The sequence below is a fragment of the Arvicanthis niloticus genome, chromosome 3 (genome assembly GCF_011762505.2).
Source record: "Arvicanthis niloticus isolate mArvNil1 chromosome 3, mArvNil1.pat.X, whole genome shotgun sequence".
NCBI lineage: Eukaryota > Metazoa > Chordata > Mammalia > Rodentia > Muridae > Arvicanthis > Arvicanthis niloticus.
This window is the reverse complement of record NC_047660.1, coordinates 23134275-23158578: the sequence shown is the minus strand read 5'-3', so window position 1 is coordinate 23158578 and position 24304 is coordinate 23134275. Positions and strand designations below refer to the sequence as shown.

The following is a 24304-nucleotide window of genomic DNA, read 5'->3' as shown; positions in this document are numbered from 1 at the left end:
GGACCTAAGCATGCACACTGCCCCTATGCTTACCCTCCTAGCCAGCCTGACTACTCAACAATTTTCTTTCTTTTCCCTCAGAATCAATCCCCTGTTTTGGCACACCCCAGTTCACACACTACTGCCAGGCCACTAATTGATTTCTGAAACCTGACATTTGTCTTTTTTGTTTTCTCCCATCTTCCCTAATGGTACAGGACTACTCAGCAGGGAGGAATGTAAAGAACTAGAAAGTTCAAAGTAATTGAGGATCTGTCCATTCACACTGGCTGGCGGCACGCCAGCGTAGAACCTGGAAAAATCTGAAAAATATTTATCGAGTTTTAACCCTTTTTTTGGAAGCCGAGTGGACAAGTTGTCAGCAGCCGTGTTTGTCTTGGTTAAACATGGTCTCTGTGTGCTTAGAACAGCATGGTACACACCTCAGAAAAGGACTGCATTCCAACTTCCGTACGATCGTAGACAGCTAAGCTGGTTATTTTCTGGGAGATTGAAGAGCTAAGGATATGAGAGAAACTATTACTTACTTAAAAGCAGTGGTGGCTCTATTGTCCGATCCTTATGCCAGAAATTACATTTAAATAAATGCCACCATTTCAAGCAAAAAAAGTAGATATTCAAGTATTTTTTAAAACTAAAAATGGATCAGCTACATGAACCAGGCCAAGGCAGGCTCAAATATACATTTTTAAGAAGAATAGAAACATAATATAGTGACAAGGCTGTAAAAATATGTTCTTCAGTGCTTGTCAGATAGTTTCGTGGGGTCTTGATTTGCTGCAATTGAAATCTTCGGAAGGGGAAGCAAGTCAGAAGCTGTCGTGAAACTTAGAAAGATTTGCATTAAAATAAATGGGTCTTATTGCAGTAAAATGTCATGCCCCATCGATACTCTGGTACTGATAGGCTTAAAAGCCAATCGAAATAAAGGGAAGTTCAAAGACGTATTATTACCTTTAAATTGTATTGAGAGTAAACAGTTAAGTAAAGGAAACAGTCTATCAAGAGCCATCAATACCCTATACCCTGATTTGGTTATATTACCAGCATTAAGTACCCAAAGATCTTCTTTAAAAAAAAAAAAATCACCTCTTTTAAAAAAGTTAAAATCCAACAACAATTCTGTGACTTGTCTCAGAGTTATTTGAGCGCATGATTGGGTTTAATAACAGAGAAAATGAGGCCAAGTTTTTAAAGATGAAGGTTGGCAACAGGAGGTTGTTCACTTAAAACATAAGTGCACAGACACTTATTAAATAACACCCTGGTATCATGAAAGGCGTCATCACCCATCCTCTGAAAGTGGCAACCACAAGTGGATCATTGCTAACAGGAAGAAAAAGGGAGAAAAGAAACTGAGTTCACAATATGATTTTATCTTTGCTTTAAAAAAAAAAAAAAAAAAAAAACAACCCAGCACGTGAGACTTTCTGCGAACATTGGAAACGAGAGACTCAAACCTGTGATCCACTCCTTCAGGTGCACTTTTTTTTTTCTAAGAACTTTAAAAAAGATGCTTCACTGTAAAGGGGCCAGCGCACTCTCTGTAGGTACTATAGTATAATGTGCTGCCAACAGACACACATAGATAGCAATACTACAGGCGCCTTTTTAAGTCGCAGTTTATTGTTTCAGCCTCTCAATAAGCCAGATAAAATCATATACAAGAACATTAAGGATTAAGGAAAGTAGTTTCCTTTGGTGATTACTGGCAAAAAATTAAGAACAAAACCGCTCACCCTCCATTAAATCAACGCAGTAAGAAGGTGGTAATAGGCTTGACTGTTGCTTTCCTACAAATTTGGATTCCCAGTTTTAGGGCCGTTGAGTGTCTGTGAGTGTTTGTGGCTTCTTCGGTTCCCGTTTCGTAGGAAAAGGTGCCAGTGTATTAGGTAGATGGGCCATACTTCTCTTCTGAAAATACTAAAACTCCATTTGCCCCCCCACCCCCTTCCGGAGACTACAGTGTTAGCAAAAATAAGCCAAAGATGTAATGTCTATTTAAATACCCAGTTGGGCTGGCTGTTAGTTCTCAAATTAGATTCCATGCTTGGGCTAGAATCAACACGGTTTAAACATTAAAAACTTCATAATTCATATGGCCCACCCCACCTTTTCCCCACGTTCGGCGAAGGAAAGTAGAAATGTCTGTCTGTGAAAACTTCTAGCTCCTTAAATACTGTAGGGGGAAATACCAAGTTGGTATGCAAGGACTTGAAAAAATGCTTGACATTACAGATTTTATTCAGGCCATAAGGGATCTGCTAAAGGATAGATAAATCTACGACTGAAAACAGAAATGAGAGCTGTTTTGCATTTGTTACCGCACCGCCCCTTGTTTTCCTCCAAAGTACATTTTGTATACTTAAAAAAATACACTCATTGGATAAGACTGGAAAGCTCAGCTCCCCCACCTAGCTGCCTTCGGTCTTCAGCTTTCGAGTTTCAGGTCCTTGCACAACACCTAAGACGTGCAATACTTTTTTTTGCCCTAATCCTGGCAGAGTACAGTTCAGAGAGATCTCCCTCCGCGTCTCCACCCTGATTTCCCCCTCTTTCTAGATTCCACCCGCTCCTCTCCTTCCCTCCGCCCCGAGCTCCGCCGGCCCAATCTGTCAGAGAAGTTGTGTACAAACTGCGCCGCAGCCCTGCGCGCGAAGCTCCTGGCCCGCGAGGGGTGCGGTCGGCTCGTAGGAGGAGGGACCTCATGGGACTTCTTTCCCATTGGCTAGTCTCTGGCCACGGGACCTTGCCATTGGCCACAAAACTGCCACTCGGGTGAGCTGGCCCTGCCTCCCTGGAGTTGGGTGAAATAGAGGCGGGCGTCAAGTGTCAGTAGTCGCGGGGCAGGTACGCGCCTTCTTAGCTTGCTGGTGGAGCTTGGAGGTGGCGGGAGCGGGTTCCGGCGAGAGAACGAGCGGGCGCTGGGGCGGGGCAGGAGAAAGTGGCGGCCGTAGGACCTCGGCAGTGACGCGTGGCCGAGCCCAGGAGCTCCGATCTTCGTGCCCGCCTTCCTGAGCGTCTGGCTGCCGGCCCAGGGGTCCCTCACCGCGGCCCCGCGCCGAGTCCGCCGTCCGGTGCCATCCCGGGCGAGGTGGGAATCAGCGATCGCCCCGTACCCCGCTCTCGTAGTCCCCAGACCGTCCATGCCCACGCGGGTGCTGACCATGAGCGCCCGCCTGGGACCAGTGCCCCAGCCGCCGGCCGCGCAGGACGAGCCCGTGTTCGCGCAGCTCAAGCCGGTGCTGGGCGCTGCGAACCCGGCCCGCGATGCGGCGCTCTTCCCCGGAGAGGATCTGAAACACGCGCACCACCACCCGCCTGCGCCGCCGCCAGCCGCTGGCCCGCGACTGCCCTCCGAGGAGCTGGTCCAGGTAAGCAGAGCGGCCGGCCTCCCTTCCCCGGCTCGGGCGTGTCCCGACGCTGCGAGGCGCGGGCGACAGGGGCCGCTCCAGGCTGGGACGCGCGGGAGCCGGTGCCCGGGTGGGCAGCCCCGCCCTGCGCTCCCAGACGGGGCGCCGCGGAGTGGATGGGGGAGCAGGGCGGGGGCCCACTCGGATCTGTCCAGAGGAGGCTAAAGAGAGCCTCGCGCTCACGTGCACCTTGTTTTTTCTTGCGTGGGGATGGAAGCTTGTACCCACGCTCAACTTGCCTTAATTAAGCCTCTTGACCACTTTGTCCCGATGGATCTGGCCTTGGAAGTCCACCTGCCTGCGTCCTCTGGGATGAAATAGAAATGTAGATTGAAGTACTGGGGTTTCACATACCCGGTGGCTCACCCTAGATTGTAGGGCCCCGTTTGGGAAACTAGAATCTTAAGGTTTTATTGGAACACCGCTTTTTCCTTAAAAAGAAACACGGACAAAAAAGGCCAGGGGTGTTGTTTTTCTTCTTGTGCGCGTAAATTTCCTCCCGGAGCCGCGTTGAAAGCTGGCAGTTGGCTTTTACACTTGCCCAGCAGCCGAATTAGAGCAAGCGCCTGTTTCTCTCGCCCACGCACGGGAGTCATATAGCCTAGAAAAAACTTCCCGGGACTTTTAGCTAGTCCCAAGGAAAAAAAAAATTGGAAACAGACCCACATGCAAACAGCTGGAAGAGCTAAAATCAGAAACCACTAACCGCCACGGGAGCGCAGTGCACGAAAGGGTTTAGTTCGGTTTATTTCAAGACACTTAGTTTAATAGCCTCTATTGCTGTATTGTGTATTTGCTCCCAGCGCCTATTTCTTGGGGTCTGCCAGTGTCGTGGTGCTTTGAGAGGACAGTGGCATTTTGTCAGATGTGACTCACATGGCTACAGCATGAATCTTTATTTTTAAGTCCTGCATATCCGGGAAATCCCGTCCGTCCTCGTCCACATCCAGATCTTGATGATCTGAGGTCCGAGGTGACACTCTTTTAAAAATTAAAAGCAAAAATATGACTCCTGGACACCGATTAAGGGGCAGTGGTTTTTCTGTTCTGGGAACCACTTCATTTAGTTGGGGTCTGATCTTTTTCTAACTTTTTAATGTCAAAAAGACGGAGAAAAATTAAAAGCTTTCGTTATATTCGGAGAGGAGAGAGCTGGGAAAAAAGATAAAGTGGCAGGGTCAGTAGTTATGTATGTTCTTCAACAATCAGGGCCTGGGAGATATTTGGTTATTTCACTTTGGTAGTTTTCTCTCAGGAGATAGCAAGATGACGGCGCTTTTTACAGAGGAAGGGGGAATGTAGCAGTGACCCACGGAGAGGACATGATAGATGTTTTGCTGATGACTGTGTTGGCAATGTAGCAGCAGCCTCTCCCCACCCACGGGAGTCTTAGCACCCGTCTACCAAGGGAGTGATTTTTCTCCTTGATAATTAAAGATCTGTTTTAGATAGGGATATGAATAGGTTCATTTCATTATTATAGTAACCAGTTAATGAACCTCCCGGTTAAAAATGAACGTTTAGATCAAACGTTGAGGGGTACAATTGTTTGGTATCAGCGGACACAGGCTTTTGCTCCAAATGTTCGAGGTTTTTATTCAAAAAGTACTGAAATAGCAAAGAACATTTTGTATTAGGTACCTGAGATAACCTAATTATGCCCACATAAAAGCCCTTCAAGACAATTATTCTTAAGATGTGCAAAGGTTTTAGTTAAGTAAGGCATACTTTAAGTGTAATGTATGTGAACAGATTTGAGGCAGTTTGGCAAAACTCTGATGCCATACTTTAACTGAAGATTTACCCTTCTTCCACTGATTACACCAGACTTGATTATACCAGAAAAGAATATGTTTTGACACCCCCCCCCCGTCCCCATTTGCCTCTTTCACTTTTTGTCTGAGGATGATTTGGGGGAGTGATTTTATTAAAGACATGTCATAGAGACTTTTGGTTAACCAATAATTACACAACTGACAAAATAAACTTGTGTATTTATAAGCAACACTTAGAGGTTGGCCCCGTGCTCCTGTTTTTAGTAGGCCGTATTTATTTATCCTTCCTGACTGAATCGGGTAGATTATGTGTATTCTTTTCTTTTTTAGACAAGATGTGAAATGGAGAAGTATCTGACACCTCAGCTTCCTCCAGTTCCGATAATTTCAGAGCATAAAAAGTATAGACGAGACAGTGCCTCAGTGGTGGACCAGTTCTTCACAGACACTGAAGGCTTACCTTACAGCATCAACATGAACGTCTTCCTCCCTGACATCACTCACCTGAGAACTGGCCTCTACAAATCCCAGAGACCGTGTGTAACGCAGATCAAGACAGAACCTGTTACCATTTTCAGCCACCAGAGCGAGTCGACCGCCCCTCCTCCGGCCCCCACCCAGGCCCTCCCTGAGTTCACCAGTATATTCAGCTCCCACCAGACTACAGCACCAGAGGTGAACAATATCTTCATCAAACAAGAACTTCCTATACCAGATCTTCATCTCTCGGTCCCTTCCCAGCAGGGCCACCTGTACCAGCTATTGAATACACCGGATCTAGAAATGCCCAGTTCGACAAACCAGACAGCAGTAATGGACACCCTTAATGTTTCTATGGCAGGCCTTAACACACACCCCTCTGCTGTTCCGCAGACGTCAATGAAACAGTTCCAGGGCATGCCCTCTTGCACGTACACCATGCCAAGTCAGTTTCTTCCTCAGCAGGCCACCTACTTTCCCCCATCACCACCGAGCTCAGAGCCTGGAAGTCCCGATAGACAGGCTGAGATGCTCCAGAATTTAACCCCACCTCCGTCCTATGCTGCTACCATTGCTTCAAAACTGGCGATTCACAATCCAAATTTACCTGCCACTCTGCCAGTTAATTCGCCAAATATCCAACCTGTCAGATACAACAGGAGGAGTAACCCGGATCTGGAGAAGCGACGTATCCATTTCTGCGATTATGAGGGTATGTGGTCTGTGTGCTCAGAGCTCTGAACAGGAGGGTTTCACGATCCCTGGGTGCTTGCTCCAAGTCTCTCCTTTGCTCCCTTTTGAACTTTAGGTGTGGAAATACATAGAGTGTACCTACCTGACAGCTAAAGAAATCACCAATTTTTTTCTTAATATTGTGCTTTATGATGGTGTATAATGGCCAGGCAGCCATAGCAGTTCATGCCTTTAATCCTAGCAGTGAGGCTGAGACAGGAAGATTACATTTTCAAACTAGCCTGGGCTACATAGTGAGAGCCTATCTCTTATTTATTTATTTACTTACTTACTTAATGGCTAGACCGTTCTAGGGAATAATCTAATAACTTGGATATCTTTCTCTTTAGTAGTAAATGAAACTTGGATTTCATTTAGCCTAATAAGAAATTGTAGCACCGCCGGGCGGTGGTGGCGCACGCCTTTAATCCCAGCACTTGGGAGGCAGAGGCAGGCGGATTTCTGAGTTCGAGGCCAGCCTGGTCTACAGAGTGAGTTCCAGGACAGCCAAGGCTACACAGAGAAACCCTGTCTCGAAAAACCAAAAAAAATATAAATAAATAAATAAAAAATAAATTGTAGCACCAAATTCTAAAGTCTCTGGGGATTAAGTAGGTAGATAGACAGTAGTGTGTGCTCAGGTTGTAGGGACCCTTGGCAGGCACAAGGCTGCTCATCATTGGGGTGGATTTAATTAAGAATGGTTGGTTTCTGCCGGGTGGTAGTGGCGGCGCACACCTTTAATCCCAGCAGAGGCAGGCAGATTTCTGAGTTCCAGAGTTCAAGGCTAGCCTGGTCTACAGAGTGAGTTCCAGGACAGCCAGGACTACAGAGAGAAACCCTGTCTCAGAAAAAAAAGAATGGTTGGTTTCATTAGTTAGTGTACGCTCATTCTTGAATGAGATACGTGACCCAAAATATAATTGGACAGTAATAAATATATCTCCAAGTTGCAGGCATAAGGGAGTTTTATGGTTAATGCAAGGCATGTCATGCCAAATGATAAAAACCAAGTAGGAGTCTAGAAAATTATAGTCAACTCGGCTTAACACTGTCAGTTCCACATCTGTTACATATATATACACATACAGGCACACACGTGCACGCGTACACACACACACACACACACACACACACACACCCCCACACCATAGCTCTCCATTCACTGAAGCACGTATTATAGTAAAATGTGCCTATTGGAATATAAACACAGAATTTCCAGTTGTTGGTTGGCTGGATTACCTGTTCTTTGCTCCCAAAATGATACATAGAGCAGATCACCCCTGCCTTCTAATAAGGTCAAGAGGGGGGCCTTGAAACTTCTGGACCAAAGCTTCCAATATTTCATGTAGCACTAGAGATTTCAGCTTTAAAGCCAGGTTTTAAACACTGAATCATCATCGAATGTAAAGATTTCAAAAGGCCCTGGAAATGACAGGCTGTTCTTCCTCTGTCCCCTTTATTTTAGGTTGCACAAAAGTTTATACAAAGTCGTCTCATCTAAAAGCTCACCTGAGGACTCATACGGGTAGGTAATTTTCTCGTTAATTCTGCGAGTTGTGTAAATAGTATAAGTGGCATTCATCCTTTTAAAAGCCAATACGTGTTTGATCTCTTCTTTCTTCTGTCAACTTTTATTTTTTTAATGGCCTACACTTTCAGCAAGGGCTTGGCTCAAAATTCAGTTCCCCAAGAAAAAGTCTGGTTCTGGGAAGGCTGATGTTTCCTCAGTGAGACCTTCTCCTGTCACCTCACGTAGAATTAGTGACCCTCAAAACGTAAACAGCGGTGTTTACTAACGGATTTTAACACTTTAATGGCGATGTTATTCCTGTCTTGAAAGAAGGAAAAAATTCTCCTTAGTAAATCATCTTGTTTCAATAAGGCCCTTTTAAGATAAAAACTTTTCCACTCACCATGTTAAGCACCAGTGCTTAGCACAGTCTCTTCAGCTTGACCAGTGGCTTCAAATATTTTTGTGTTAGTTTTTTTTTTTTTTTTTTTTTTGGTGCTATGTCTGAAAAGTAGGCCTAAGGTACATGAGGGTGGTACTTAAAGCATTCCTCCCAAGCCAACCCCAGGCCTTGGTTTGAGAGGCCTCATCCATCCTTAGTCTTCCGTTTCAATTTCGTTTGCAGCATGCATGCTTTTAAGTTCGGTCTCTAATTATATTTCGATGTGTTTTGTTAAATTCACAGCAATCCCTTATAAAAGCTATTGATTTTGAAGCCCTTGTATCAGAAACACTTTTACAATGAAATTCAGTAGCAATACTTTTATTAGAGGGTTCCACATACCCATAATATTTTCAAGTGTCCGGATGGTTACTATTATAATTTTCTTAAAGAATAGCCCTAAAGGGAAAAAACAGATATAAAAGTGACTGCATTTTCCCCCCTCAATAAATACACCCTTCTTACCTGAAGTTCAAAGAATAAGTTTGCTAATAAAAGCGGCGACCTAGCAAAATGTATTATTCCATTATTGCCATGGAAACCAAAGCATTCAACAGTTCCTTTGAACGGGTCGTTGGATTAGTGTGAGAGGACTTGCATCTCCCTAGGCTGGATGTTACTATGGAAATTGAGTTTTGATAAATGAAGTAGTTATCTCTAACTGCTGCATTAAAAGTAAAAGCCTTTGAACAGAGGTCAGGCTGAAGCAGAGCCCTGTGAGAGTGTGGTTGCAGACATTTTGTATGAGCGTTAGGGAGTGGCGCTTGATAATCTGAATGCTAAACACTTCCTAAAATCCAAAGGGTAGATGCGGGCTTTCCTAGAACCGGCGTTTATCTGTAGGAATGAAATCATCATCTGGGCCCAAGTTGGTTTTTGTTGTTTTGTTTTGCTTGTTGGCAGGTAAGCATGAACAGAATAAGCCAACAGATGATTCAAACCCCAATCTAAAATCTCTCAAATACAGCTGACAGATGCCAGAAGGGTCCATATAGATGGAAAAATACCAACGAAACATACTGAAATAACCTTTTGTGTAGACTAGTGTTGTTAGGGAAACACTGAACTTGGGTTTTTGAGCTTTTGATCAAGGAGAAACAGAAGTAGCTTAGAAACAAACATTTGAGCTGTTGTTTCTCTCCTCTCATCAGAAGTCCTTGAAACTGGAGATAGGAAAGAGGGAAGGCGTTTTTTTTTTTTTTTTTTTTTTTTTTTTTTGAGGTTAAAGTCCCCATAATAAAAGAAGCGTGCAATTGCATATACCGATGTAATCAACTGCTTATTGCAGGCATGTCGTCAGGTTATATCTGAATAGCCTTTCCACCTTGTCAGGGTTTACTGCTCTGAATGCTTGTACCTGAGATCCTGGAACTTGACCTGCTGGCAGAGAAATTTAATAGTGGGTAGCATGAACAATGCCTGTACTAATAAAAAAAAAAAGCAGACTAAGATGGAGGATCTAGGCCTAGTTAGGGTCCCATGGAGGGACTTTGTCACTTGATCGTAAATATTGTGGCCTTAAACATCTAATGAGTGAGGCCATGTAATGCAGTTTAATGAAGTTTTGTTTGATAGTCTTTCAGATGCCCTGGGGAGGGTTTGTAACAGACTGGCTCATCTGGCTAAACCCGTTCTTAGGTAATCATGGCGCACTTAGGCTTTCTCCTCATTTCTAGTTTCTAGACAATGCCTTTTAAAATTACCTGTGTGCTGGCTACCATTGTCTCCTCCCTCTCTCTGCTCCTGCCCTGTGAATGTACAGGAAGCCAGTAGAGGCTTGTGGCTTCTTTCTTTCTTTTTTTTTCCTTTTTCTGATGCGCAAGTAGATGAAACAGTTTTTTGTTTTGTTTTGTTTTGTTTTGTTTTGTTTTGTTTTGTTTTTTTCCTTTCTGAATAGTACTGCTGATTTAATGGCGTGTCCTGTTTTTCTTTCTGTCCCATTTTCTCCCACTGGGAAAACTTGTTAGGGGACTCTTAAAAAAACTACATGGCAATATTGACTGTGCATTTGGTATAAAAGAAATGCTTTTCTAATGACTGCAGGCAGAACGTGAAGCGCCCCAGCATTTCTGTGGAAAGTAATTGTAGTTGATTTTTTTTTTTTTAATGTCAACTTACCATATGCCTCAATTGACTCAAGCAATTAAAACAACCTTCATCTGTGTTATGTTTAATGACTTATTTCTGGTTTTTTTTTTTTTTTTTTTTTTTTTTTGATAGTAAGTGACTCTTTAACGTGAGTTACAGAGTGAGTCTAACCAAGTACCCTGTCATCTGTACAGCTAACTCATTCTTCTTAAGCTGGGACAAAAGAGTAATGCACCAGTCTGCCTTTTGAATCACAAGTATAGCACTCGAGTTTTCTAAGTTCATGGACTTGGATTTCTTTATAGAGAACGTACAGAAACCTTTAAGCTCTTCTGTGACTGGTTGGACCTAGTTGTCTCTGCATTTATCTGTATGTAACACAGCACCACAGTTGGCTACATATAGGCTTCCTTTATGTGGGCGAGAGGGCACTTGGGTATGTTACTTGTGATCTGTGTGCACATTAATCTGCTTCTGTTTAGACACACTTAGGAAGGACTGCTTGTAGGCAACAGTGTCAGTAAGTGGTCTATTCCCAAATTGAATTATCTGTACTGTCGATAGCATTTGAAAAAACACGTCATCAGAAGTCTTATGGCTGGTGACGCTTGCAAAGGAAGGTGCACATCGTCATCAGTCTAAACCTTCTTATTAGTACCTTTCAAAAAGACACAACTCTGTCATCATAAGTCACCGGGATTGATAAACTTGTCTTCTGCTGTCTGTTAAAGAGAACACTGTCTGCAGTCTAGGCTACCTTAGCAGTGTTTGCTCCAGACAGACCCCCTTCTCCATATTCCATTATGAATATGTCTAGCAATTTTCAGCCTTGGCTTTCTGGTCCAAGGTAGAGTTAGCAGCTGTATAAAGAAGTATTTAGGGGCAACACTCAAGAGTCTGCACAATTAATTCTGCTGGCCAGGGGGTGAAAAAGAAAATGGGTAGTTACAAACTGCCTCGAACGAACAAGGGCACAAAACCAGACTCTTTAAGTGTTGTGCTCAAGATTCCCTGATGAAGAAGGACTAATTCCATCCTTCAGTGTGAAGAGTCTCTACCTTCACCCTTAACCTGCTGTAAGAACCAAATTATTCAGAGACCTTTATCTATGTCACCATGTGTACTTGTAAGTACATAATAATAAACCTCCACTTTAGTTTCTAAGTTTGACTTGGGCACTAAGCAAGCGTCCCGCGTTCGCATGTCCAGTCAAGTCTTTGCTGAGAGCTCATCTTTCCATTGGCTTTATCAAACACAGCTTTGATAATGCTGCCTTCTGAGATGTTTTTAGGACAGGCCTTTTTCCACTGAAAAGGGACATTCAAACTAATCTCTGGAGAAGGGGGGGAAGGAGAACCATGAATGATTTCATTTCAGGCCATAATGGATGATGGCGCTCATTCGATTTGGATCTAGAGAATCGATATCGGTTAGCTGCATAACCTGTTGTATCAGAATAACCATCCCATAAGGAAAATATTCTGTACATATAGAATCTAGTGATTTTTTTTTTAATATCTAAAAAATAATTGCATTGAAAAGCATCACCATTCAGGAATTGGTGAAATGCATTACTGTTCTTTCAGTATTGGCTTTCACTTGTAGCTTTGAAATTTATTTTTTTTACTTTGACTTTCAGGCATTTTTTTTTTCTTTTCAAGTAGTGTCTTAAGCAACTTGTTAGTTTAGACCCCAGGAAAGGTATTTATGAACATGAAAGCTTAGACACAATTTCTTTTTAATGACTCACTGGTGAGGCTAACCTTTGCTTCGGGGAGTCCTTCTGTCAGAAAAACATTTACATAGGAAATTGATCAAACATTGTTTCTAGATGATAAAGCTTATCAAAGGTTAAGAAGGATAATTTAATTCTGCAGACATTTCTGATTGGTTTCATGAAGAATCCAAAGAATTAATCTCGTCTTACCCTTTAGTTTTTAAGCTTGCAGGAGGAGACGGCTCCCACGTAGATGAAATCGAATCACTGGAATTGAGCTAGAAGCAATCATCCATGTGATGCGGAAAGCAGTATTTAAAAATATATATTCTAATTACCCAGGAATTTTCCCTTGCTAGATATTTTTAGTTCTATCTATCTGATGGCTTACATCTTTTCTGGTGAAAGATTAGAAACAAAGTCATGTCCTACAAGAGGGGAAGTTACTCCTTGCCTGTCTGTGACAATTCATATTCCTGGACATCTAGCAGGTCTGTTTAAAGACCAGGTAATGCATTAGAAGCACACAGTGGCTAGCTTTTGCTTAAACACATCTGCATAGAATGAGTTTCCCTTTGGCTGTTTATAAACAGGCAGGTCAGCTGTTGGGCAGGGAGGGGAGCCAGGTGAAGTCTGGGTAAAGGGAAGGGCATCGCCCAGTTGAGCAGATGAAATGAAAGGCCATTCTTCCCTTTAAGTGAAACACTTCACTGACTTTTTAGTTGTTTGTTGTTTGCTTGCTTGCGACAACCAAGCGGAAGTGGCATCTTTTTGTCGGGGGCTTCAGATTGGTGATTTATTTCCACTACTAGTGCTTGTGGAGGCTGAGGATTATCCAGGAATAGGAGCAAGGGACCACTCCACCTGTCCTTCAGCCTCCACAGCAGGGCCACGTCCCTCCACTCTACTCTCCAGCAGAGCAAGCTCTGGTTCCCCAGAGAAAGCCTCATGATGCTTCTGTCCAGCCTCCAGGCCTTTCAGGAACTACTCCAGTTCAATAGAAGGAATTTTGTTTACAGTCTATGTGTCCTTCGCACCTTCAGGATAAGGGATTCTAGAATTTTTATCCTGAAGACACTCAAAGCAAGATTCACATCTAAAGACATTCACATTACCCCAGTGGTCCCAAGCCTGAGCCAGCCTTCCCTCGTCTTCATTATGAGAAGAACTGCTCAGATTTGGCCCCTACACAGTTTTCGGAGGCAGAAGATGGGAAATACAGAACGGAGGGATAGTCAGGAACACAAAATACAGCCCACTGAGATCCCCTCCTTGCCCAGGGCTTCATTAAGTAACTAATTGACTTATGTGCATTTGTCCGGGGACTGAACCCACCACCCTGTGTATGGAAACCACGACCTCTAGCACTGAGCCACACCCCCTAGTCAAAGTCAGCGCATGTGGTGAGGGCACAGTGCAGTGGCCACTCGAGGTCTGTCAGGTTTTCTAGAAGGGAGAGGGAGAGACAGAATTTGGATTTAAAAGGATGCGATGAGTTGAGAAACACGATGAAGAAGGGCTTCTGTGATCTATTAGTTCTCTTGGATGGGCCATTACTGGCACTCAGGAAGCCTTAGCTTACAAAGCAAACCTTCCTGTTGCAGGCCTGGGAGACTACTGCTGCTACAAACCCGAATAAAATCTCTTCATGGAAAAGTACTTGCATGGTTGCATAAAGAAACAAGTGAGCGGGCCTAAACCACTACCACTTTTCTTAGATATGTAAATCTTATTTTCCTATAGCTCCTTAATTGTATTCTGTTTCCCCCCCTTTGATTATTAGCAGGTCTGGTATTGAGTCTGTTTGAGGAACTAACACCCACAAGACACGGCGATGTTAGGGAACACAGCTACTGGTCAGACACCATTTTCTTCATGCCAGGCAATTCTAGTGCAGGCTGTGCCCTCCCTCTTCATCAGTTCTGGTGGTTTGGGGGCCTTTCTTTCTTTCTTTTTTTTTTTTTTTTTTTTTTTTTGGTTTTTCGAGACAGGGACAGGGTTTCTCTGTGTAGCCCTGACTGTCCTGGAACTCACTCGGTAGACCAGGGTGGCCTCGAACTCAGAAATCCGCCTGCCTCTGCCTCCCAAGTGCTGGGATTAAAGGTGTGCGCCACCACTGCCCAGCTGGGGGCTTTTAATATATTGATTTAGACCATCTTTTCATCACTGAAGGAATCATACCTGTTTACTGTAAAATAGACCTCAGAGTTACCTCATTTCCTTTGTTACAACAGTCTATGTAGAACTTTCTAGAAAAGGGTCTTGCTGTCAGACTATTGAATATGTTCAACAGAGCAGAGAGACCTCCATGCTATTGTAGTTGGGTCAGAAAAAAAAATAAGTCTGTTCATCCGAGAAAAATAGTTCATGTTGTTTCTTATTGAGGATTTTTTTTTTTTTAATACTTGGCAAAACAAGCGTTCTTGAACACAGAGAATGGAACCCTCTTTAGGATAGATAGCATGAGAGACTGTCACACGAGTCTCTGCAACGGACCAGTCCAGCTACAGTAGGCCTCAAACCTCACAACAGGCTTTTATGGGTCTCCAGAGTCCCTTCCCCTTCACTGTAGAATCCAAGTCAATTCGGACAATATGTATGTATGTATTCATTCCTTGGAAGACTTAAGTGGGACATTAAGAGAGTGGCAGGCTGGGACTCTTTATGTAGAACCAATCTGGTCAGCGTCTGACTTCTGCAGTCTCTTCTGAGGGTTGAAGTAGAGAAATTACCTAGCTTTAGAGCGGACTCCTGGAGACCTGACCCAGGCTTGTCTCTTTCTTCTGGTAGTTTCTGCTGAGGTTTTTATACAGTATGCTAACCAGCTTTATCAGCCTGGGCAGTAAGCGTGTTTAACTTGGACATGTTTTTCAGAGAAGGGGGCTTCTTCAGCCATCTGTAAGACTGTAAGACAGAGAAGCAAATGCACGCCCTGCGATACATCGGGGTTTCCACAGCACACAAGCTTGCCACTGTTTTCACTTTGCCCTGCCATAGTTTGACGCTAGCAGCAGGGCTTAAAAATAAATACAGTGGATGTCGAAAGAGCTTAACCGAGTATTTCAAATTGGTGGTATTGGAAAGAGATTCTTTAAAAATCCAATTAAACTTTTGAAAGCTCTAGCCTGTTGAAATGTAACTTGGAGGAAGTCAGTTTGCTTTCCCAGAAGTACTGGCCGTAGTGTTTCTGGCTGAGGAAAAAAGGCTTGAGTCTGCTCCTCAGCCAGAAATGGGGTACCAGCTTCCGCTGCGATGTTTTACTTGAGCAGTGTTGACACTTGAACAAATCCCATAGAAACTGCCCCAAGTGGGGGGCTAGTCGCCCGTGCTTTTATAGTAAGCCTTGGCCCCGGTTCTTGTCCTTCCAGACACTGGTGGTATTCTTGGCTGAATAAGGTATAGATGCACGTAAATTGAGAGCAAAACCCCAAATGTTTTAGGAACTTTAATGGCTACTGTATGTCAACCAATCAGTAAAGTCAACTTGACAAAATATTGGTGCAGTTTATGGCTTTGCAGCCAATAAAAACAGTGAACAAAGAGTTCAGTGTCCCCTGCTTCTAACATAGACCCTGAAAACTTCATTCTATGCTACGTAATTATTAAATTCAAACGGCATGAATGATCCTTCTTAAATTGGGACTTCGAGGAAGTTTTTTTTTCTTTCTTTCTTGATTTAAACACCAGAATTAGACCTCTCTCTCCAGTGGAACGACAGGAAAGCCATGCTTGTTACTGTACATTTTTTTTCACTAGACTTTTCTGTGTGAAGCTTTCTTCTGTGTGATTGACACCTCTGATCCAGATAGTAACAGTTACCACTACAGTTAAGTCTTTCTGTGAATCCTGCATTGTGTGTGGATGTAAATGAAGAGAAGTGACTTTTACTTAAAAGCCTGGAGTGTTAGTGTAACTTTCTAGACGGAGTTTACTATGAGGGAGTAAAGTTTACATCTTCAAATTCACCAGACACAGCTACATGGTGAAATACTCAATGACCCATCGTACCCAAACCCGCGCATGCTCACAGGCTCTCACACACACACCACACACACGCACCACACGCACGCACCACACACCACACATACATACCACACACACCACATACCACACATAAATACCACATACACACCACATACCACACATACATACAACCACACACACAACGCACACATATGCTAGAGGAGAAATTTAGAATCTAGGTGTTCATTTAACATTTTTTTTTAAATAGCATGTTGTTATATGTAGTGTAGGCTGGTTTCAAAAATCATAATCCCCCTGCCTTAGCCCCAGTACTGGGGTACTGGGATTACAGGGATTTACCTTCATGCCTGGCTGAGATATGTTTGCTTTTTTTTTTTTTTTTTTTTTTTTTTTTAAGAAATGGAGCCGGGCGGTGGTGGCGCACGCCTTTAATCCCAGCACTTGGGAGGCAGAGGCAGGTGGATTTCTGAGTTCGAGGCCAGCCTGGTCTAGAGAGTGAGTTCCAGGACAGCCAGGACTACACAGAGAAACCCTGTCTCGAAAAACCAAAAAAAAAAAAAGAAATGGAATGGTAGGACCCAGAAAGGGGGTTAGTGATAAGTGCTTTACATCAGAGGCAGAAGCAGGGGCAGAGAGGGGAAGGCCAGGGTGAGTTCCTGTAAGGGAACCAGTTCACTCTGGCTATTGCTTGTCTGTCCTGTTGTCAGACTGTAGGGTCACTATCGATCAGGACAACAAAAGGGTTGTTAGTCACGGGCTGCAGAAGCTGCAGCCTTTGTGGTACTGACATTCACCTGAGCAGTCACCAGTGTACAGAACACTGCTAAGTTAGACAAGAAAGGTGCAGTTCCTCTGCTCAGAACTACCCAAGTCTCTCCCCTCTCACCCCAAGCTGGCTTTCAGCAGCAATCTTTTCTGCCTCAGGTCAGCCAGAAGAAAATCTTTTTTCTTTTTTTTTTTTTTTAAATTTTATTTATTTATTTATTTATTTATTTATTTATTTATTTATTTATTTTGGTTTTTCGAGACAGGGTTTCTCTGTGTAGCCGAAAACCTTTTTTGAAAGGAAGTTGGGGAAAATTTATTCATGAAAACCCTAGCAAAAACACATAACAAATGAAGTCATGACAAGTTGGAGTGCTCAAAAACATGAAATTTGGAGAATTTACATAAGAAATCATCCTAAATAGCAAATCAAAGTTATATTATAAATATTAAGTCATTTTTGGAAGTGGCTGGCAAATTTGGGAGAACATTAGGGATCACAGAAATTGTACAGTGGGATTGGCTCAGATATTAGCTCACTGTTAAATGCAGATGACTGGGGGTGGGGAACCAGAAAGATTGGGCCAGGCTTTTAGGTGTCAATAGCGTAAGCTCCTCGAGGCCTGCCCCTCTTATTATATTTCACAAATTTGCTGTGGCCTGGACAATTGCTAAATTGTTCATTTAATAAGTTGAGGATGGAGGGTCTCTAGCCCTGGCTGCATTGGAACTCACTCTGTAGACCAGGCTAGCCAAGAACTCATAGATCAACCTGCATCTTCCTCCTAAATGGTAGGATTAAAGGCATGCACTACCACGTCCAACCTCAGAATTTTGATAACCCTTGTGGAGTGGCCCTTGTCATAGGAAAAGTTCAACACACGTGTGTACCAGCACATGCTAGAATTATGGGTTGGAGACAGAGGCTCAGAATAGCCCTTGTCTAACATGCTGAAGTACACTGGTCTTATATCCTTGGCACTCAGAAAAAGAGAAAGGAAAGCCTCATCTTGCTTATCAGTTTGAATCTATCAGTACCAGACTCTGGCTTACTTAAGGAATTTATCAAATGCAAAATGTTTAGATTTAAGTTTTCTGGTTTGTATGGTTGGCCTTGTGGTGTGGAAGGCCATGTGGACTGATTCCCAACTCTTCCAGCTTGTGACATACCATATTGTCCTTGCTGCTGCTTTGAGGGGCAGCGCTGCTCGGTTCCCGATGGGGTGGGGGCTATGCCGTTGGTCTTGCAGCAGACCACCTCACCTTGTCTCTTCCTTGTCACAGGTGAGAAGCCCTACAAGTGTACCTGGGACGGCTGCGACTGGAGGTTTGCCCGGTCGGACGAGCTGACCCGCCACTACAGGAAGCACACGGGTGCCAAGCCGTTCCAGTGCGTGGTGTGCAACCGCAGCTTCTCCCGCTCCGACCACCTCGCGCTGCACATGAAGCGCCACCAGAACTGAGCACTGCGTCAACCGCTCGACGCCTCGCAGTCCGCTCCGCCATCCTTTAAACTGCAGACCTAACTTCATATAAAAAAAAAAAATCAAAAGAACTGGAAATGTATATTTTGTATATTTGAGGCCACAGGGAATACATTGTATCAATACCAAAGTGTTTGGTCATTTTGAGAACCTGGAAGCTTGCTGTCATGCTCACCGCTAGCTTTATTTCAGCAAACTTCATCTCCAGACAGGCAGCCGCATCTCAGCATGGGGAACTGGTGGGGGTGTACGGGGTGCGTGTGCTGTTTCTATACAGACTGCACACACGCAATCATGTGTGACACTGTTTAGGGTAGACAAACCGATTGGCAGGCACCCAGACAGATTGTCAAGATTTTACTTGACGTGGACTCATTTTTCTTAAGATTAGATTATTTCCATAGGTGGGTGGTACATAGTGTACCTGGCAATTCTCAAATAGCCATTGAACAAATGTTTTTGTTTTTGTTTTTTTTTATATGAGTTGCCTATATTTGCTATTCAGAATTTTGTAAATATGCAAATCAGCTTTATAGGTTTATTACAGGTTTTTAAGGATTGTGGGGGGGGGGGAGAAATCATACTTTTGAAAATAATTATGAATACATTTACAGTTAGAATTTGTGGTAAGATACCTCTCAAATTACCAAAACCATTTTGGGGGGAGGGGATAATCGTTCAAATGAGAGTAAAATGCAAATTTCACTCACTGATTGAAATAAGATTTTATTTTAAATATGAGAGTTTTTTTTTTATGTGAATTTAAACTGAAATGCTTAAAGATAGTTACAATATACAGACTTTAATGGTCTTACCATAAGTTAAGCAGTATCATTTTTTTTTCTAAGTGGAGAAGGATTGTTGTGTTCCTTGTTGATCTTAAGACGCTGTTTTCACTCGTGGAAGCATTGAATTTCTGGTGCAGTTTCTCTCAGACTACGATGTTTGCTCATGCAGTGCTGTTGGTTAAATGACAATTTTTGCGGATTTTTGCATGTAATACCCAGTGAGACACAGTAATTTTATTGAAATTACAGTGCCACGTAGTTAACCTGTTGTTAATACTGACTCGTTGTCTGCCTTTAATATCAGTGATGTGTTGAAAGCTTACCAATATGCAATACGGCTAGGAATGTGACATGGATGCTGTTAACCAAAGGGCAGAAATCACAAGCAAAATGCCAAAAGCGATCTTAATTAAAAATCTTGTTTTTAAAATATTGTTTTATCATTATTTATTTTGTGGTAATATAGTAAGTTTTTTTTTTTTAAGAAAACAATTTTCATAACTTGGTAAATTATAGTTTTGTTTGTTAGAGAAGTTGCTTCGACGTGTAAATAGGCAACAAACGGTGTAAATAGTTTTGTAAGGCTCCAAGATGTTTATACGTGGACACACCTACATCAAAAGCATAACTCGGCTGCTCTTCTGCTTCGTCCCTTATTTTTGTATTGTGGTAATTTCCTATGCAAATATCAGAGCAAGCAGCTGTATAGCTGTAGAATTTTTTGAGAGAATGAGATGTTTATATATTAACGGCAATTTTTTTTTTTTTTGAAAATAAAAAGTGCCTAAAAGATTTATGTGGTGCCTTCTTGACCTTCCACGACATAGTATATTAGAGTCCTAGATCAAATTTCTAAGGGGGGGTGGGGGGGTCAGATCAGGAGAGTGAACTGGATGTGGAGGCGGTACATGCTTTGTAACCCCAGCCTCCCAGAGGACATGGACAACACTTTGAATCATACATAACTCCTTGAAGACGTAGATGAAGTCAGGGTGGGTTGTGTGTCTCAGTTGGTAGGGTGGGCTGCCCAGCCTGCATGAGGCAGGCAGTGGAGGTGCACAGCTGTAATCCCAGCCCTCACAGAGGCAGGAAGGTGTGAAGTCAAAGTTACCCTTTGTGACAAAAGTTCAAGGCTGTTCTAAAACTGCTTGAACTCTTCATCCTAACTATAAAAATAGAAACAGCAAGTGTGAAGGGAAGAGTAATTCACATGCTTAGATTTGTGTGACCACTTCACACACTGGACCTTTTCAGCATGGTCAGTTGGAGGTAGTGACTTGTATTATTTTGGAAAATTGTCGAAGGCAAACAGGAATTGGATTTATTTTTGTTCCTTTATTTTATTTGTTTGTTTTTTTCAAGACAGGGTTTCTCTGTGTAGCCCTGGCTGTCCTGGAACTCACTCTGTAGACCAGGCTGGCCTCGAACTCAGAAATCCACCTGCCTCTGCCTCCCAAGTGCTGGGATTAAAGGCGTGCGCCACCACTGCCCAGCTTGTTCCTTTATTTTAGGCAGTATCTGTGTAGCCCTTGCTGGACTAGAGCTTGTTATCTAGACCAGGCTGGCCTTGAACTCACAGATCACATGACTCTTGGATACTCGGATTAAAGGCAAATGTGCCGCCATGCCCAGCTAGGACTGGGATATTTCAAATTGGGGGTTATTTTGTTGTTTTTCAAGTTTTGAGTCAAACCCACAGGATTTTGTATACCTGTATGAGCTGACAGCTGGGCAACACTCATTCCTCTAGAAGCCTATTACCCAACAGCAGCACCTGAGTCTTAATCCCAATGTGAACACTTAGAGGACTAGAGAAGTTAATTCTAAGCTGTCTTGGGAAATAGCTGGGACTGTAGCATCTTAGAGTTTCAAAAAGCAAGGTTATCAGTGAAAGTTCTCCCTGCCCCGAGTACTGGCTGTGTCAGACTAACAAGACGTGGTTGTAACCCCACGAGGAGAACCTCCATAGCAGAGGAGAGACTGCAGAATAGTTAACTGTATGGTCACTCCATCTTGAAGAAGGGAACCCAGTGCTCACAAGTGTAATTTGCAAAACCAGTTTCCTCCAGTAAGAAATGGAAGTTGGGGCCGGGCGGTGGTGGCACACGCCTTTAATCCCAGCATTTGGGAGGCAGAGGCAGGCAGATTTCTGAGTTCGAGGCCAGCCTGGTCTACAGAGTGAGTTCCAGGACAGCCAGGGCTACACAGAGAAACCCTGTCTCGAAAAAACCACCACCCCCCAAAAACCAAACCAAACAAACAAAAAAAAAGCCAAACAAATAAGCAAACAAACAAACAAAAAGAAATGGAAGTCGGGAGGTGACTACAGTATAGAAATGGGTTGACACTTCTGGACAGAAGAAGCCAACAGGGAAAAGCCAGGCTGACAGTGTCACCTTCATGTGACCTGACGAAAATAACACTTGCTTCTGTGGTCTTAGAACATCCATATTCTGTGTCATGAGAGGCAAGAGACAGCACTTGGGCATCCTATAAAATACTGCCAAGGCCAGGATAACACTTTGGGGCTTTTAAGTAGCATGCTAACCAAAAGCCAGAAAGAACAAAAGAAGAAAAGGACTGCGGGAACTGGGCATTGTTATTTTTGTGTTAGTAATTTATATTTCTTTTTTTGTTTTTGTTTGGTTGGTTTGATACGGGGTTTCTCTGTGCACTTTTGGTTGTCCTGGTATTCTTTTTGTAAACCAGGCTGGCCTTGAACTCATAGAAATCCACCTGCCTGTACCTCCCAAGTGCTAGGATTAAAGGCGTGCACTACAATGCCTAGCTAATAATTTATATTTCAAATAAGACAAATTACGGGTTGGGATTAAAAGAATTTTGTTACTATTGTTATTTTTTTTTCTTTAGAGTCAGGGTCTCACTATATAGTTCTTGGCTATCATAGAAATCACTGTGTTGAACAGGCTGGCCTGAAACTCACAGAGATCTCTTCCTACCTCTGTCTTTCAAGTGCTGGGCTTAACGGCGTGTGCTACCATGCCCGGCTTCTCATAGTTCTTTCTGGAGAGGCGAATGGATATAGGATTTCACTGTATAGCTCAGGTTGGCTTGGAACTTGCTATGTATCCCATGCTGGCCTCCTGGGAAAGATCCTACAACCTTTCTTCCATGTCTGGCTAAATAAAAAAAGGTGAATTAGAAACTTCATTATTTAAAAAAAAAAAAAAGCGAAGGCACAGTCACTCTAATAAGTCACCATAAATCACAACGGGATCCTTAGTGTCCTCAGATTTTAAAGTGGAAATCGCAGTTGGGTAATTTGGCCTTAGCCATTTTATTCCTCCCTACCATTTCCAGCCCTCTAATGAGCAAGTAACTCAGTAACGGTTGGTTCTTACTGGTTCCTCATCCTTCCATGGGGGGAAAATCATTTCTCTGTCTTAAATTTACTTCTAGAGATTAAAATGAGAAAAATTAAGCCACAGTCTGCCTTCCTCCCTCCCTCCCTCCCTTCCTTCCTTCTATCTTTTCTTTTTTTTCCCTAACATTATCTCTAGGCCTGTTTCCCTTGAACATACTATGTAGCAAAATGGCCTGGAACCCCATCCTGCTGCCTCCAACTCCTGAGTGCTGGATTACTGGCACACACCACTACACCTACTGTATAAGGTGCTGGATCGAACCCAGGCCTGGAGAATTCTGGGGAAACAGTGGACTAACTCAGATACATTCATCCCCAAGCCCTGGCCACGGACTTCTTGGAACAAAGACATGGGTATTCTATGCAGTTGTAATTTATAATTGCATAGATTAACCACTGCCTCGACGCTGTGAACCTTTGCTCTTGGTTTGGTTCCCAGGCTTCAGGGGCATTGAAGTTCCTAACGCTGTAATAACACTTTACTCTGGGTGACAGAACAAGCCGTTTCTTCTTCCTGCCACTTAACCCTTCCTCTCTCCTCTTTCTAGGCTGTTCTTAGATCCCCCTGTTTCCATTTCTTTGGTGCTAAACTTTTGTGTTGCCTCCACACGGACCCTTTCTCTTTGGCAGCTACCTGCTTGAATCCTTGCCTGTCATTATTGGCCAGAGTCCTCTTGGATGTAGAGACATGACACATTAGCATTTGAGTAATTATTCTAGTTTTGATTCCTAGTCTTTCTTGTATGTTTTTCTTCTTCAGATTTTCAATTCCTTGGCAAAGACCATTACCACCTCCTTGGAAGAATATACCTATTCTTGTATTACCTATTAAAGGACATTTTAAAGCATAATTGCAGTCTGGTGCTGTGTGAATTGGCTTAAGCCACTGCAGCAATTGAATAAAGCTAGTGCTGACCAATTTTCTTCTTTGTGTTGTGTTGTTGATATAGCCTTTGGTGTTGGACTTTGGATAAGGTGGGTGAATGTAAAACTGGGATTGTAATGCAAGCAAACATGTAATGGCCTGCAGATTTTTAAACATTATTAGTCTTCAAGAGAAATACTATTTGCAAAAGACAACTTGCTCAATATATTTTCAAAGCCACTAAGAATTTAATTGCTGGTCACTGTTGGGTGTACTCAGTGATTATCTGGGCTCCAACATATCCCCAGAGTTTCTTGGTAAACAAAACAAAGCAGTTTGACACAACCAGAATAACACATCAGGTTCCAGTTGGCCAGGATGCTGCTATGTGACTTGATTTCAGATCCATCTGTCTCGGAGATTTAACTGTGTGTGGCTCATTTTCCCTCCCCTTGATGCAAAGGTGAGTTATGTTATCTCCATTGGTCATTGCGTTCTTTCTTTACAGCTTATAAGTAGGGTACTGCTTCATGGTCCCTGTTAGAGACTCCTTAGATAAGCAAGCTTCTACAGAGATGGCTCACTCCAGCTAGGGCATGCTTCCTGTCTCTAGCTGAGCCACATGGAACTTACTGAATAAAGTCAGGAGCTGCCCCCCAATGAGGGCATTTCTTTAGACCATTATTTAGTCTGTTCTCTACTTTGAAGTTAACCAGATCATCGTTGGTTAAATTCAGTGCTCCAGTGTATAAAATGAATCATTGGGAGCCATTTCCTTTCTATTACTCAGGACCATAAGTTCAAAACATGGGACTTATTTAATAAGCATTTTAACAGTGAGTATTAAGAAAGAAAAGTGTGCATGTTGTGGGG

The 24304-nt window shown here is 43.1% G+C and overlaps 1 protein-coding gene across 1 annotated transcript; it reads left to right on the top strand.

The window, feature by feature from the left end:
• Positions 1-2809: 2809 nt before the first annotated feature.
• Positions 2810-18518, top strand: Klf5 (KLF transcription factor 5). The gene is made up of 4 exons (XM_034498898.2): positions 2810-3374; positions 5519-6380; positions 7869-7928; positions 18194-18518. The coding sequence occupies exons 1-4, from the start codon at positions 3147-3149 to the stop codon at positions 18370-18372; spliced, it is 1329 nt and encodes a 442-aa protein (XP_034354789.1). The 5' UTR covers positions 2810-3146; the 3' UTR covers positions 18373-18518.
• Positions 18519-24304: the final 5786 nt, after the last annotated feature.

What these genes read in the sequence shown, in the direction of transcription:
- Klf5 (XM_034498898.2), top strand. Translation starts at nt 3,147, where the DNA reads ATGCCCACGCGGGTGCTGACCATGAGCGCCCGCCTGGGACCAGTGCCC. An exon ending in CCTCCGAGGAGCTGGTCCAG is followed by an intron (nt 3,375 to 5,518) that starts GTAAGCAGAGCG and finishes TTTCTTTTTTAG; the next exon opens with ACAAGATGTGAAATGGAGAA. An exon ending in CCATTTCTGCGATTATGAGG is followed by an intron (nt 6,381 to 7,868) that starts GTATGTGGTCTG and finishes CCTTTATTTTAG; the next exon opens with GTTGCACAAAAGTTTATACA.